The following is a 15,929-nucleotide window of genomic DNA, read 5'->3' as shown; positions in this document are numbered from 1 at the left end:
GAGTGACGGATCACTGTCTGTACCGGCTAAGCAGTAGCATGATGAGTGTGGAGTATTGTAGCCAACGCTGCCACCTAGTGCACAAATGTATAGTTGGTGAGAAATGGTGTCTGTCTGTCACACATGCAGAGCCCCGGAGGTGAAGGAGCATCAGTTTTTCAAAGGCATCGACTGGCAGCAGGTGTACCTGCAGAAGGTGAGCCAGCTTTATTCCTCCATCAATCCGCTTTTGTTCTTTGTTCTTTTTGGAGCGGGTTATTGTGGTTTGACGTCAACAGGCGGGTGGTTTGTTTTTGGGGGTAATCCACTAATTTGCAGAGTGATTGATCTGATTTGATTTATGCTGAATTGATCTTTTACTGTGTGTGTTATTAATTGTTGTTGGTTTTCTCTTTGATGCTAATTGAGCAAAAAAAAGTAAGCTGTCTGAAATGTTTTTAACCTTTTGTCACTAAAAATGGATGTATTTTCTATAAAAAATATTTGTTTGTACACAAATGGGGTGCATAAAGGAAAGGATTATCGTTGTAGATCGTTTTCACAATAAATTCATTAGTTGTTTGGTCTACAAAAGATCAGAAAGTTAGAAGAGCTATTGAAGGGAAATGTTACACTGCTGAATAAAATAAGAAGAAATCTGTAAGAAATGCAAAAGTTTTGGACACACCTACTCATTCTGTGGTCTTTATTTAATTATTTTCTACACTGTAGATTCTTACTGAAGACATCAAAGCTATAAAGTAATACATGTGGAATTATGTTGTAAGCAAAAATGTGTTAATCTTCATTATTAATCTACCATGTAGAAAATAATACAAATAAACAAACTTCTTTTGACTGGTAGTGTATGATTGATGTGATTAATGGTTGAACAAATACAGATTTTTGTTTTTAAAGTTATTTTTTTGGCCCTTTTTGTACATGTTGTTGGAGGGACAGTAAGGAAAGTAGGGAGAACCAGTGCTGCTGCGTCAGAATAAATAGCTCCTGTTTATGGGTCACCTGCTAAACCTGATGGACAAATATAGAATTTAAATCATTTTCTGAAGTATAATTGCCGACAAATTACAAATGCTGTACTCGAAAGTACTTGGTATTACTGCAAGTGTTACTATCAAAAACTGCAGAAAAATCTCTCCGTGACTCGTATATTTATTACGTTTGATATTATTTTTAATACTGTTGCATGGTTGTGTAAACAGGATTTTACTGCTTCATACAGTCAGCCTGACGGTCGGGTCCCTCCAAGTCAACTTTTAAGGATCATGAGATGCTTAATGGGAGAGGAGCGCTAAAAAACTCAATTTTGGTACACACGTGTGTATTCATTTTTTAGAATTTGTTGGATCCATTTTGAGAAGGAGCATCTCTTTGGTGGAACAAATGAAAAATGTCAAAAACATGAGAGACAGTCCCCAATACTTACTTTTTTGTGAGTTGACAGGCAAAATGTTTGTGAGCCAACCTGGTTTAATCTCAAGAATGTTAGAATCTACAGGCTTTCATAGGTTTTTGATTGATTCCTGAGTTCCACTGTTCTTCCTGATGTTGCTCCTGATTATAACCAAGTCTAATAATTATTTCAACATGTGTGTTATGTGTGTCTGAGTGTTCAGATTTACAGGGTCATGTGCACTAGGGCTGTCACTTTACGAGAATAACTCACATTTGAAGAGCAACTGAGAGTTAAAACAGGATCTAAACTACAGTTGTTTCTTAAAAAGGCAGCAGTCAAACACCCACACTGCGTCACTGTTCACTGACAGCAACACACTGACAGATTGACAGCACATTTTAGAAGCGCCCCCCACCCCAAAGTGGCTTGTAATTTTTCCACACTGCAAATGGTTAAGTGATTCTTCATATAAAACCCTTCTGTAGCTTCCAGGATGTTTGTGTCATCCAGTTGTGGGCAGCCACTCCCACTGATCAGTGAAATAAACTGGAAACTTGAGATCATTCTGAAAGCCATCACAGCAAACATCAATCACTGAATCATTGCTCTTGTCTTCAGTGTTCCATTATGAGCTGCATGCTGCATTCACAGTCAAAGGGAAAAATATTGGCAGCGTTAATTGAACTGCTTTCAATCACCAGTGCTAACAGATTCCTGTAAGTCCTGTAAAGGACAGTGTGGTTAGTGAGATGCTAGATCTGTAAGCGGTTTGTTTGATAATGTGTTTCCAGTTAAAAGCAACATTAGGATCTTTTATGCGCTTATTTATGCCTCAGATCAGGTCAAGTCCTGGCTCTCTGTTTAAAGCTGCTCTGGATGGAGCTACATTAGTCATTAGTCCACTGCAGTTACTGTTGCCATGGTTACCCCATCACTTGAGGGAAGCATGGCTACGGGACTGTCGCCTTGTTGTTTCACTCACTCTGTTTCTGCCACTTGTTCCTCGTTTCTTCCATCATTGTACCTCTCTGAACACCTCCTCTGTTCTCCCTGTCCCTCCCCCAGTACTCTCCTCCTTTAATCCCTCCCAGGGGGGAGGTGAACGCTGCAGATGCTTTCGACATCGGCTCCTTTGATGAGGAGGACACCAAGGGCATCAAGGTAAAACAAACTCTCACGCATCCATGTGCTACATTTAGCCGCCTCGTATCTTTAACTAAAGGAGCCGACCGAGCACCGTCACTCTAAGCAGGTGTTCACTTCCATCTCTGTGTTTTATATTCTGATCAGAGAAGACGCTTAAACGTATTCATAACCTGAACATGTGAGTTTCAATATCAGTGACTACTATCTGGAATCTGCCGATTTTTGAAAAAACAGTGAATGATTTCTGCCACAAGAAAATGCTTTAAGTCACATCCGAAATTCTCCAGTTTCATTTTCAAAATCTTGAGGATTTTTTTTCCATATTTTTGCAGACACTTTAGTTCCCACAGACTAACTGACCAGGAACTTTCCCAGGAGTAAACGTTCCTCCAGTGCATCATGATATTTCCAGAGCAGGGTCAAAGGTCCATGGAGGTTAAACAAATTAGCCTCCAATGTTCTAAACAGCACAGAAGTCTCTGTAAACATCAGTTTCATCTTGGCACGGTCACTGGTAACTGGTCACGTTCATAGTGAAACGAAAATCTCGATTTTTTAAAAAGTCGGTCAAAATTGAGCAGAAGTCAATCAAAAAGGTTGAACTTGCTGGAAAAAATATGAGAGCATTTTGAAGCCATTATTTAAAACTCTAATAACCAGGTTGGCCTCTGAGATACCTGAAAATAAAGACTATTTTCTTTGTTACTCTGCCAAGGAACGCAGCGAAGTTATGTGACAATTGGCGTACGTTTGTCTGTTTGCAACATTACTCAAAAACAGGCTAATAGATGAAGTTTTCAGTGAAGATCAGAAATGACACAAGGACCAAGTGACTAGATTTTGGCAATGATGTGGCTTATAGTCTGGGTCCATGGATTTGCTAAAGATTTCTGTATCATTGCGAGATAGTGGCACAGCATTACTGTAACTATGACTACACATGAACACTACATCAGCTGCCTGCTGACGATCGCGATTACAATCCTGCTACAAATCCTCCGCTGCAGACTTATCAGGACTTATCCACAGGAAATCATATACCAACCGAGCAGCTTAGATGGAGTACTGAGCTCTGAGTGCTTTTCTTGTCTGTCAACGTTTTGAATATTTTCTGGATTAATCAATTAGTTGTTTGCCCGCTAAGATATCAGAAACGGGTAAAAAATATTGATCTGTGTTTCACAAAGGTGACAGGTGTCTTGTTTTTAAGACATTTTATTGTCATAGAGGAGGGAAAAAACACAAAATATTCACATTACGGAAGCAGCAATCCCATCATTTTTTCTTTAACAGTCAAACTTTCATTTTTAACACTTTTGGTTAGTAATGTAAAAGTAGACGACTAATCGATTGTTGCAGCTCTATCAAGAATGTTCCAAAACGTGGCGACACTAATAGAACATCCACAATGTCTGGGATGCTGACTGTTGTTGCTCATCTCTCTGGTCCAGTGGTTATTCTGAGTCAGCCTACATGCTGCCTTGTTTCCAATTTCCAGATGAAAACACTGACAAACCACGCTGGTTTTACCAGATGTCATCTGTCCCACTTTCACCTTTCTGGTTTACAGCATACACTTTGGTGCAGAGAGAGGGAGGCTGCCGTTTTCCACGGCTCCCTCACATCCCAGCGCCTCATCCACACTAATATGGATGTTTTACAAAACAAACTGTTTACTCTCCGATGGACCTCTCATCGAAAAGGCATTTTAGGTCACTCGAACAGTTTCATGTTTATCTCTGTAGACATGTAAAATGAAGAGGTGGTCCACAGCATCCACAGTTTCAAGGCCGTACAACCTTGACATTGACTGAATGTTAGAGTGTTTGCAGTTTTTTTTTTATGCTCTCAAGTGCACAAAGATATTTTGTACAACAGTGCTCAGATCATTAGTTAGATTATAATCAAGGAAATTGACAACTGATGGTGTCAAAATTTAACACAATGCAAGTTCTACCTCTGAATAGTGTGATTATTTTAGACATGTTAAATTACAAAGAACTTATCAACACTAACCATCAGTATTGATTGGCTGCTACCTGTAATTAATCAGATATTACTGTGGGTAGAGAGCGGACGCTGCATCAGAGCCAAAGAGGAAAATGAATTAATTTCAGGGAATTTCTTTTAGAAAAGAAGAAGAAAGGTAAAATGGGATCTAGTAATTGCTTAGACCAGTTATCTGTCAACCCCTGGTGCAGATGAAGCTACTCAGTGACATGTGGAGTCATTAAGATAAGCTCCAGCTGCAGCGTTTTACTGATGAACACATGAATGAATCAATATTTAGAATCCTGTATGATTTTGAAACGGGCTTTTCTGCATAATGAGTCCTGATAGTTCTGCACCGTGCCGTTGCTGGTTTTCCTTCAGTTAAGGATCTAAATTCTCCTTCCACGGCTGCTTTTTGTGCTTGTGATTGTCTTGAGAGCAGCAGCATCCTCCTTCATTAACGTTAATGTGGCTGCAGGTAACATTTATTCGTCCTCTGATGCTCCGGCGCCGAGAAATAGAAGACACCAGCCTTAGTTTACATTTCCCCAGATGGTGCTCGCCATTAACACAGGAGTAATAATGGAAATAACTGCTGTATAGTAAATGTTGGAGTGCATACCGCCGCTTCCCCCAACGTTCACGCAGCCGACACAAACACACAAGACGTAAAGAGATGGTAAATACTACCGCAGCAGCTACTCTCAGTGGCCGCTGTTGTATTACTGAGAGCTGGTTTTAATATTCAGCCTTATTCATTATACATGGGAGGAGGGCTTGAAACATTAGAAACTCCATCACACACAAACTGCAGTCTCCAAAATGACCGTAAAGTTGAATCAAGCTGTCTCTGAGCAAAACCTGAAGATTATAACCTTCAAGATTTATTGCAGGGCTGTTGAATTAGACTGCACAGGTTCAGCTATCTAATAAACTGCAAAGTGAGAGTAAATGAAGGATAAATCCTCATGTTTTTTTCAGTAAAGCTACAAGAAAATGTCAAATTGAGGCAGATTTAGGGGTTGATATGCAAATCCAGACAGATTCATCATCTGCTAAGGTTAAACCTGCTGAACTCCAGGCTGGTTTTTGCTCCTGTAGACGTATTTTTTACTGCAGGTTAAAGTCCTGCACCTCTGGGGAACTTGTCCACAGATGTTAGCAACACTGATATGCTCCTACAGAGATTCTGTTTAAAGAAGTGGTTAAGCGTTTTGGTAAATGCATGTCGTTGCTCTGATGAATCTCAGTTGAGTGTGATCTCATATCTGTGTGTAAACACTTGAGTCAGAGCAGGATATTCAAACTCCAGAGGAAACAGCCTATTTGTAACCATCATGCTCGCTCACTGAGGAACCCAGAGCTCATTAGCCAAAAAGTTTAAGTGTCATTACTAAACATCCTGCTCTCTCTTCCTGCAGCTGCTGGACAGTGACCAGGAGCTGTACAAGAACTTTCCTCTGGTAATATCGGAGCGCTGGCAGCAGGAGGTGGCAGAGACGGTGTACGAGGCCGTCAACTCAGACACCGACAAGAACGAGGCTCGCAAGAGGGCTAAAAACAAGCAGCTGGGCCACGAGGAGGGTAAAGACCTCAGCCATGCTGAAACACAGGCATACTAGCAGCTGCAGGCTCTCTAACTGTGTCTCTCTCTTTAAGACTACGCCTCCGGGAAGGACTGCATCATGCACGGCTACATGCTGAAGCTGGGCAACCCGTTCCTCACTCAGTGGCAGCGCCGATACTTCTATCTGTTCCCCAACCGTGTGGAGTGGAGGGGGGAGGGCGAGTCGCGGGTGAGTCGGCCTCACAGCGCATGCACTTTAAAATCACTTTCACCAAATGTTCATTAGGGGTGGAACGGTACATAGAAATCAAGGTCCAATATTTAAATTCATTAAAATACTATAGCTTTCAGCTTCACACTTAGACTGTGCAATTTACACTACTGTTGGAAAGTTTGGAGTCACCCAGACAGTTTCATGTTTTTCATGAAAACATACACTTTTATTCATGTGTTAACATAACTGCACAAGGGTTTTCTAATCATCAATGAGCCTTTCAACACCATTAGCTAACACAATGTAGCATTAGAACACAGGAGTGATGGTTGCTGGAAATGTTCCTCTGTCCCTCTATGGAGATATTCTATTAAAAATCATTTGTTTCCAGCTAGAATAGTCATTTACCACATTAACAATGTCGTGACTGCATTTCTGATTTATTTCATGTTATCTTCATTGGAAAAAAAACTGCTTTTCTTTCAAAAACATGGACATTTCTACCTGACCCTAAACTTTTTAATGGTAGTATATATTTTCTCTGAAATTAAAAGGACATAATATCAACAAAAATGCAGCATTTTAGAAAAGGAGCTATTTGAACTGCTCTGTTACTGTCAGGTATGTAGCAGCCAGTATTGTAATAACAGCCAATAATGTAATACGTTTGGCCATTTTGAATGTAATAAAGCCAAAACATAATAAACTTGCCAATAATGTCTGTTTTTCTCCAGTTTGCTCATCACAGAGAGGTACAGTGGATGGCATAGTCGTCATATTCATTCACCAAGGATGCGTCTGATTTAGCTCTCACGCTCCTTAATTAAGGTTGTAAGAACCAATTTGAGACTTATGTGTTGTACAGAATCTTTATTTAGAATATTGTTTATTTGCTTAGATATGTAAATTCAGAATTCCATGTCAGTGTCTCTGTTGGATGTTGCCTTAAGAAAGGAATTGACAGCATTTTTTTCCTCAAGGAAAACAATTCAGTCCTCACTTAAAACTGCATTTAAATAACTGGACCGGCACTATAATGACACTTAACTCCAAAATATTGAAGACTATTATGTACATAATGAATTAAGGGGAAAACATCAACATAAAATTGACATTACTTCTTCCAGTAAATGTCCTTAACTTTGTACATTACTGAGAGGAATCCAGGCTTCATCCACTGGCTGTTCTCAACTAATAACTGTTTTATGTGTGAACTTAGACACTGTTGGTCCAGCAGCCTTGTAGAGCTTCACACTATGAATAGAAAAGTCATCTTCTGTCTCATTCTGGGCTCTCTGCAAGTACTTCTCTTACATATTGGAGAATAAATGCAGTCCTATTTCTGTATTATTACATTATAGCCTGCAGTTATTACATTTTCAAAGGACTTTTAAAAGGCTAAGCCATGAACATAACAACCAGCCAATAATGCAATAACCTGTTAGATTATTGGTAAAATGTTATTACTTTATTGGCTCAAATGCTTTATTATATTATTAGGATTTTTTTATTGGTTTATTACATTTAAAATGGCCAAAAATATTACTTTGTTGGCCTTTATTACATTACTGGTTGCTACAAGGTATCTTTCAGCAGCTCTGCTCGTTCACCCATCAGTCAGTCAGCAGATGTTGTTGACAGCTACAGCTTCTGTTTAGTATAAACGGCTGCTATGATTTAAATGCCGATTAGAGGGAACTTGGTGATGGAGCTCTATTACTTTTAGTATGTGTTGTGGATCTGTATCTGCTGCTGCCAATCATGGTTGAACAATGCAAAGAGGAAGTTTTCAGCAGCAGGTCGTGTACCGTAACACCTCTAACATTCACGTGCCAGGTTGATGTCTGTCTGTATGAACTGTCTGTCTGTCTGCCTGTCTGTTCTGACTCCACACTGAAGGAGAAGTGGCTAAAACATTTTAAAAAGCAGAGAGACGGGGTGAGTGTTAACACCAGGTCCAGGTCCCTGCTGTGTCCTCGGCGTCCCTGCTGTGTAGAGCTGTAGTCCACCTCCCTGCTTCACACTCACTAGTGTGTCTCGGTGTTTATGGCCTCCTCACACTGCTGCCGTTAGACAGACAACACAAAGAGGCGTTCAAGTGCAGGAGCTCTGCCTCGTGCTGGGTTTAGGGCCACACTGTATGTTTTGTCTGTTATTATGTATTTTAATGCACAAGTATTGCATTAGAAAAACATCAAATATAATATAAACATAAAATCACCCAAATCTGAAACAAGTTTCCACCCAACAGAGTGTCTCCTAAGTCAGCTGGGTTATAGACTCCAGCCCCCTGCGACCCTAATGAGGATTACACGGTGTTTAGATCATGGATGGTTACAGACATGCTGTAGAAGGCAGGATAAGTTGAAAAGACATTCTGACTGGCTAATCTTTTAGCTGAGACCTCATGAGGTGTCACAGGGTAAAAGCATCAGTTGTTTAGTCGAAAATGAAAGATTTGTTTTGCAGTTCATCTGCAGTTTGCTCATCAAAAACAGGTATAGTGGGTGGCATAGTCGTCATGTTCATTCATCAAGGATACATCCCATGTAGCTCTCACTCTCCTTAATTAGAGTTGTAAGAGCCAGTTGTTTAGCCTAAAATTAACAGCGTAGTTAGAACAGCTGTGAAAGCGATTGGGAGGAAAGAACATCTGTCTATCAACAGCATCAATGAAACAAATGTTGTCAGACAAGATCCAGAAGGAAGCTCACACGTCTTATTTGAGACTTTAAACCTTCAGACGCTACTGAGGCTGCAGACAGAGCAGCTGTTTTAAACGGTTTTTATTCTCACCTGTATCATGCAGCAGTAGATAGCAATCTTCTCATACATGGTTCTTCTTATATTTTGCTTTCTCTGTGCTTATTTTTGTACCTCTGGTTTATCATCGTGCTGTCTGTAGTGGTCCAGAGCTGTAAAATGTTATTTTAGTTCCCGACACCCTACACCTTTCAGCTCATGTTGACAGTCGTTGACCACCTATAAAGATGGACAAACCTCCCTGACGTCACTTCGGAGCACTTTAAAGGCTCCGTGTGGTGACTCACCACCTCACTAGAACATGTGATGTGCTTTTCTTAAATTTGTCACCGGTCTGTGTTAATTCTGCTTCAGTCTGAGCAGATGAGGTGTCCACAGAAAGAGCAGCTTGGCAGCAACAAATGTTATGTTTCAGCTCCGACACCAAAGTTTACTTTTTGTTTGAAACTCCACAGAGACGTCAATAAATTACCAGAACGCTGTTTAGGTCAAGGCTGTTCTCCCTGTGTCATGTTAGCTTCCAAGACTGCCAGTGAATAAAACGATTAAAATGGGGGAGCAAGGGCGCCCCGATATTTTTATGTATTTATTATTTTTATTTAAAAAAATGTAAATAAGCATTTTCTAGCCTAAAAAATTTAAAATCTAAAAAAAGAAGCATAGCAGCAGTTGTGAAATTTTTGTAAAAAATTGAGTTTATTTCAAGCCCTACGATTTCGATCAAACATTCTGCGTCTTTGAAGGCTTCTGACAATGAATCCAAGTGGGTAGATGTTTACCATCGCAGAAAAGGTGGAACTCCTTAAAATATATATTTACAGTCAAGCAGGCATTATTCATATCCCTAGCAAATTTTGACTGAAAGTTACTTTCAGATGTAAATAAAAGATTCAAAATTATTTTTTCCACAATGATGCCTCTTGTATATCGTCTTATTATCTTTTGGGAAACACCTGTGTCATTTCCAATCAAAAAAAAAAAACTTTCTGGTTGGAAAAAAGTAACTTTAAATCAAAATTTACTAGGAGTATGAATAATTTCAGGCTTGACTGTATATACATAAGTAATAAGATAAATATAAGGTCGCTACTTCTCCAATTTTCACTTTTCGCTATGGATTCTGGAACCTAACCGCTACGATAGACGAGGGACCATTTTACTTAAAAAAAAAAAAAAAAAAAAAAAAGTGGTAGTTTCCTTCCAAATAGGCTTTATTTGGATAAATTGACTTCACATTGCAACTTTTTGCATGAAAACATTCCAAAAGTTAATATAGTGACACGTTAACAAAGGTTTTCCTGCATAGACATGGTTTTCGTGTCGCCAGCACCAAAGATAAATCTCCAGCAACAAATCGATAAGAACTGATAACAACACCCTCGATAACCGCTGTAGGATGCAAATTAAAACACTTCTGGTAGATGTGCACCGCTTTGAGATACTCTCTGCAGTAAATGTAGCGGCAGTAGTCAGCCAGCTCAGTCTTGATTCTTCATTGTGTGTTTTCTGCCTGATGCACTCGACCTCTGCTCGTTTTTGATCAGCCAATTCTGTTCACAGCAAAACCTGCTGACGATGGAGCAGATTGTGACGGTGGAGGAAACGCAGATTAAAGACAAGAAGTGCATCCTGCTGCGCATCAAAGGAGGGAAGCAGTTTGTGCTGCAGTGTGAGGTACGAACGCCATGTTTTTTTAATAAACCTCTTAACTCTGAGCAGTTCCTGGGCATTTTCTGCGCTCATTATTCAAATGAATATTAAGGCCTGCACCTCTATGGAAACAGCACAAATATAGGAACACATAGCCTCTGATAAGACATGTGTATAAAGGAGGTAAATGAGACACGTGGAAAAAGGGGATTTTGATCAGATAGTGCTGATTTTCAAGACAGTTTCTTGCTTGTGTCTATTTTTTAAACATGCTGTTCAAACCTACCAATAAGTGTCGTGTCTTTGAATAAAAAAAGCACGACCTTCATAAGTGGATCACTGGTAAATGGTCAAAATTTCTTATGTATTTTTATGGAACCAATTAATTTAAATTTTTTAATGGCTTTTTTAGGATTTGCTTAGTATTTTGGCTGTGACTGTACTAAAAGAAATTGCACTTGAAGACCTAAGAGTGATTCTTCTAGCCATATTTTTCAGATGCATGGGGCGTTCGAAAAAACTTTTTTCCACCACTGTAGAGCAAGTTATAGAAATCTGGTGTTGCAGAAGTTATCTCACTTGTTTTAGTAACATAAATGGTAAATGATTTTAATCTGACACATTTTCTGAAAGATGTGATTCATTTTTTTCTCTGGAAAATCAATAAAAAGCTGATGATTGTTTCTGCTTTTACAGTTTCTTGCTGATAAATAATTTTTTTAAAGAAAACATGTTTTCTAAAGCTCCCCACTGGTTTTGCGCTTTCGAAGTGTTAGCTCTTGAACCATGTGGCTGAGAGAGGCAAACAGCTGACCCCTCTCCTGCGTCTTCTCCCTTCAGAGTGATCCGGAGTTCGTGCAGTGGAAGAAGGAGCTGACCGAGGCGTTCACAGAAGCCCAGAAGCTGCTGCGTCGCGCCCCCAAAGTGATCGGGAAGGGCCGGGCCGGAGTGGTGGAGCTCTCCAAACCTCCCCTCACACACCGCAACAGCAATGGCCTGTGAACACACACCTGCATACACACACACAAGTATACAAACACACACACACACACACACACACACACCTCGACACACATACACACTGCACCCTCCTCATCGAGACGTTCACATCCTCCCACCTGCCCACGACGCCTCCCGGTGTGTGTACGGACCACCAGCCTCTGACGACAACACACACCTGACGACGACTAATCAGAATAATTTTATTTTGTTGGATTTTTTTTTGTTGTTGTTTTTAATCCATGGGACCCTGCCAGTCACCGAGAGGACGAAGAAACGTTCGGGAGGATTCAGCATGTGAAGAACCTCCGCATGAATGTGACGCCCAGTCCTCTCTTTACCCCCCCCCCCCCCCACTACAACCACCACCACTCGGCTCTGTTTGGAGGTGTCCTCTCTCAGATCGCTGTGGAGCACAGCAGCCTGATCCAAGCAGCTTTACTGTTGGCCAGCGACGAGCAGGAGGGATCCCTGTCTCCTCCCATCTTTCTCTGTGAGGTGATGCAGATGAGACCAGGCTCTAGCGGAGAATGTAAAAAAAAACAACACACACATTTAAAGCAAAACAACAAAAACAAAACAGCTGCTCGACTGGTTCTCCTCGTCCCTCCCTGTACCCATTCCTCCCAGACGTGCGTAAAAGTGCCAACATCTGTATTTTACTTGAGCCACCTGAGCGGCCGGGAGGAGCTGCTCGGGTGGCGGACGTCGCCCCCTGGACACTCGGAGGGCGTCGGCGGTTGATCATTCCAATGCAGAGTATGGGACGGACCCTCTCAGATTGGCTCTTGTGCAGCCAGTTGCCATAGAGACTGAGATTTCATTGGCTGACAGACAGTAGCCGGTTGCTATGGGAACCATGAAGACCAGTGTACCCGAGGGGATCGGTAACCACGGGCGACAGTATTGTGTATGAAGGCTGCACTTGCAGAAAAAGAGGCGAAGTGACTCTTGAGTGTATATAAGCAACCCTTTCTCTGTGCATCTCCAGTGTTTTAGTCCAGTGTGTTTGCATTATCGGGGACTTCTGTCTGCCTGTTCGTGATTCTGTCCTCGCTTTCAGGGGAGGGAAGAAGAGGAGGAGGAGGTGTGAGGCGGGGTGGGTGTTGGGGTGTGGACAGGCAAGAGTCTGACGGCTTTCAGTCACTCGCAGCGCTGCATTACCTCAGTTGGGACTGTGTCTGTTTGAAGAACCTCTTCAAGGGCCAAACGTCGCGCTCGGCCACAATTCACTGTGGCGCTAGCACACAATCATCCCCGCAGGTTTACACGACGACTCAGCTGTTGTTGGAGGACAATAAAGAGCTGAAGCTAATTAAAGGAAAAATCCACCCTCAAACACAGCTAGCTATCTCTTTTACACGCGACCCGTCACGGTAAAGGCCTGTCAGGTGTTTCTGTGTTTTTGTTTTGTTATGAAGGGTTGAATTTTTCTAGTTTTTGCACTCATTCCAGCCTCTAGAGAGCGATCAGTTGAGTTTCCATTTATTAAAAACAAAACAAAACAAGAAAGTCGCAAATGCTTACCCAAACTGCGATTTTCACTGCCATTGTTCTCGCTGATTGATCTGCCAATTGCTTTCTTAACTGTTTGGTGTACAACATATTGAGAAAACACTTGTTTTACTCAACCCAAATGTCCCAGAATACTTACTTTCCAATCAGAGAGCATCATGTCTTTGACAAGTTCCAGCCAGGGACAAGCAGGTGTTTAATAATTATTCAAATGTAGCGCAATTTTGTTGCACTCCGGGCTTATAGAGTCCTGAGCAGCTCCAGCGTCTAAATCAATTCTACACTTCTGGTGCTAGAAGTGAGCAGAGCAGATTTTTGACTTTATCAAATCAAACTGTGCAGGTAAAACAATCAGAAAAGACTGTGGCCGTACACGTGCAGCCTCTGCATATATGATCAGATTTTACCAAGAATTAAAATCTATCCTTTTTTTAATGTTGCCAGCATTCTTTTTTGCAGTTCGCCTATTGTGTGCTGAGAGTGCGGTGCTCTCAGCATGGATTTGATTTCATTTCTGCTGCTTAATTTAAGATGTTCTGCAGACGTGTACCTGCAGCCCAGAGGGAGAGCACGGAAGTGTGTTACTGCCACACCAGAAAAAGGAATTTGTAACATTTTACAGCGTGAGATTGTCTTGTTATAACGTGAAAACATCTCAGTATAAGCTAGAAACTACTTGTTACAACATGAAAGCATCTCCTTAAAACCTGAAAGCATCCTGTTATGTCAAAATATCTCTCAATACGCTTTTTTGGTGGAGCTTATTTGAAAACCAGCTCAATAAGAAGCTAGCAGAAGGTAATTCTGAGTAGTTGTGAATGTGGACGTCTCTGGAACAGACCCTCCACTCTTTGACTTTGGCTCTGCATCGGCTCATTAGAGTAGATCTTCACTTGTAGAGTTGACCGGACTCCTCAGCTACAGCATAAAGACGCATCGACCGCATGAATCCGCAGCATGCGTTTATGTCCCGTCACGGTGTTTCAGGGTGGAGTTTTCCTCAAAGTCTTTTCACGAATTTCCGTCTTTATTTCTCCTGAATGTGACGCAGCTCAGACGAGGCGTACCGCTCTTATCGTCGGGGGCTCGAAGTTGAACAGAAGGACAGAAAGTCGCACAAAGTTAAAGGACACGCAGCCGAGGAGGAGCAAACGGTTTGTTGTTCATAAATTTCAGGGCTTTTATTTCTCATGCAGTACAGTGTCCTTGTCTGTGATGTCCATGCATTTCCAGAGCTGTGATGTGTGACCTTCAGTAGGAAAGAGGTTGATAGGGGTGCATCGTGATTGTTTTTTTTTTTTGTTTGTTTTTGTTTCTTTGTAGCCTTTACCAGTCAGGGGGAGATATTATCGTCTTATAGAGAAATGTTGTCACCTCTCAAGGTGTCTTTTATTTTTGTAAACCAAAATGGTTTTTATTGTTTTCGTTATGTTGTTGCACCTTTTTAGCCCGATGTAATAGTTGTTAAATGTGCCAAATAACTGTTGCTGATCGAGTGGAACCAATGGGAAGCCTCCTTTTTCGGAACCTTCAACCCTTCGGACTCAAAAGTCAGCTCGAACACACACACGCTCGAGTTCACACGCAGGAACTGTGCGGCGGTGGAAGTTTTGAAGGGTACAAAACTGTGACCAAACGTTTTTTTTGCCGCCGGTGTGTGCGCGGCTCGGAGACAAACACCATCCAGCTCTGTGTACTAAAAGTTTCCTTTCACACTGTATGTATGTCACGTGAGCGTGTGAGCCTCATTATCGCTATCCATTTTTATTTTTACACACAGATTCTCTGCTCAGACACACAATTTAAAAAGGATGGCATATAGGAAAAAAAAATCAAAGTATATATAAATATATGTGTATATGAAATGACAAAATGCTCTAGGTTTATTTAAAAGATTTAATGTAGAAAACAAAATGAAATTGTTGCGGGGAGGTCGGGGGTTTTGATGTGAGTGTAATTGTTTGTGGTGAAGACTTCAGCTCGAATCTTGCACATAAAGACTTATTAGAGATATCGTACCTGCGAATTCCAGATAACTATTTTTGTTCGGACTCTTTGCTCTTTCATATTTATTGCGTGAGCGGGGAGCTGCCTGGCTGCCTCCACGCTGTAGAAAATCCTCCGGTTTACACCCATCAGAAACTCTCTTTTGTTTTTCATACGCCACAGACAAACACAGATACTACTGGCTTTGGGTTATTGAAATTAAGGTCATGATAATACTGATATATAATTGATATTATTCAGTGATTATTATAAAATTTATTTTATTTTAATGATTTTTTTTGTTTTGTTTTTGAGACAGGTAGGAAGTTGCGTGTTGGACTGCTTGTAAAAACAGTTCATGAATAAAAATCCTTTTTCCGTGTTGCCTGGTGTCATGTTTCATTTGCTTTGGATGAATGTTTGTCACATGAGATTTAATTAATGATGTAAAAATTTAGTTCTAAGCTTTATGTTGAATTTGTTTTGTTGTGTTTTATGAAATACTACAATGAGTAGTCAGCTGAGTAACCAGAAACTGTTCCAACTTAAAGCTGACTTATTACTCCACCAAGGAACGCAGGAGTTATGCGACGATCGCCGTTGGTTTGTCTGTCTGTTCACAACATTACTCAAAAACAGACCAACAGATTTGTATTAAATTTTTAGGGAAGGCCAGAAATGACACGAGGACCATGCGATTA

The 15,929-nt window shown here is 40.9% G+C and overlaps 1 protein-coding gene across 1 annotated transcript in view; it reads left to right on the top strand.

Moving 5' to 3' along the window:
- grk3 (G protein-coupled receptor kinase 3) overlaps positions 1 to 15,612 on the top strand; it is a 94,890-nt gene extending 79,278 nt beyond the window's left edge. Inside the window, exons 16-21 of the mRNA XM_051938761.1 lie at positions 130 to 196; positions 2,462 to 2,557; positions 5,956 to 6,118; positions 6,194 to 6,330; positions 10,639 to 10,752; positions 11,569 to 15,612. Coding sequence (XP_051794721.1) covers positions 130 to 196; positions 2,462 to 2,557; positions 5,956 to 6,118; positions 6,194 to 6,330; positions 10,639 to 10,752; positions 11,569 to 11,730 — 739 coding nt within the window. The 3' untranslated portion in view covers positions 11,731 to 15,612. The remainder of the gene's footprint in view (positions 1 to 129; positions 197 to 2,461; positions 2,558 to 5,955; positions 6,119 to 6,193; positions 6,331 to 10,638; positions 10,753 to 11,568) is intronic.
- The last annotated feature ends 317 nt before the right edge of the window (positions 15,613 to 15,929 follow it).

This window comes from Acanthochromis polyacanthus, chromosome 18, assembly GCF_021347895.1.
Source record: "Acanthochromis polyacanthus isolate Apoly-LR-REF ecotype Palm Island chromosome 18, KAUST_Apoly_ChrSc, whole genome shotgun sequence".
In the NCBI taxonomy this organism is placed as follows: domain Eukaryota; kingdom Metazoa; phylum Chordata; class Actinopteri; family Pomacentridae; genus Acanthochromis; species Acanthochromis polyacanthus.
This window is presented reverse-complemented; position numbering and strand designations above follow the sequence as displayed.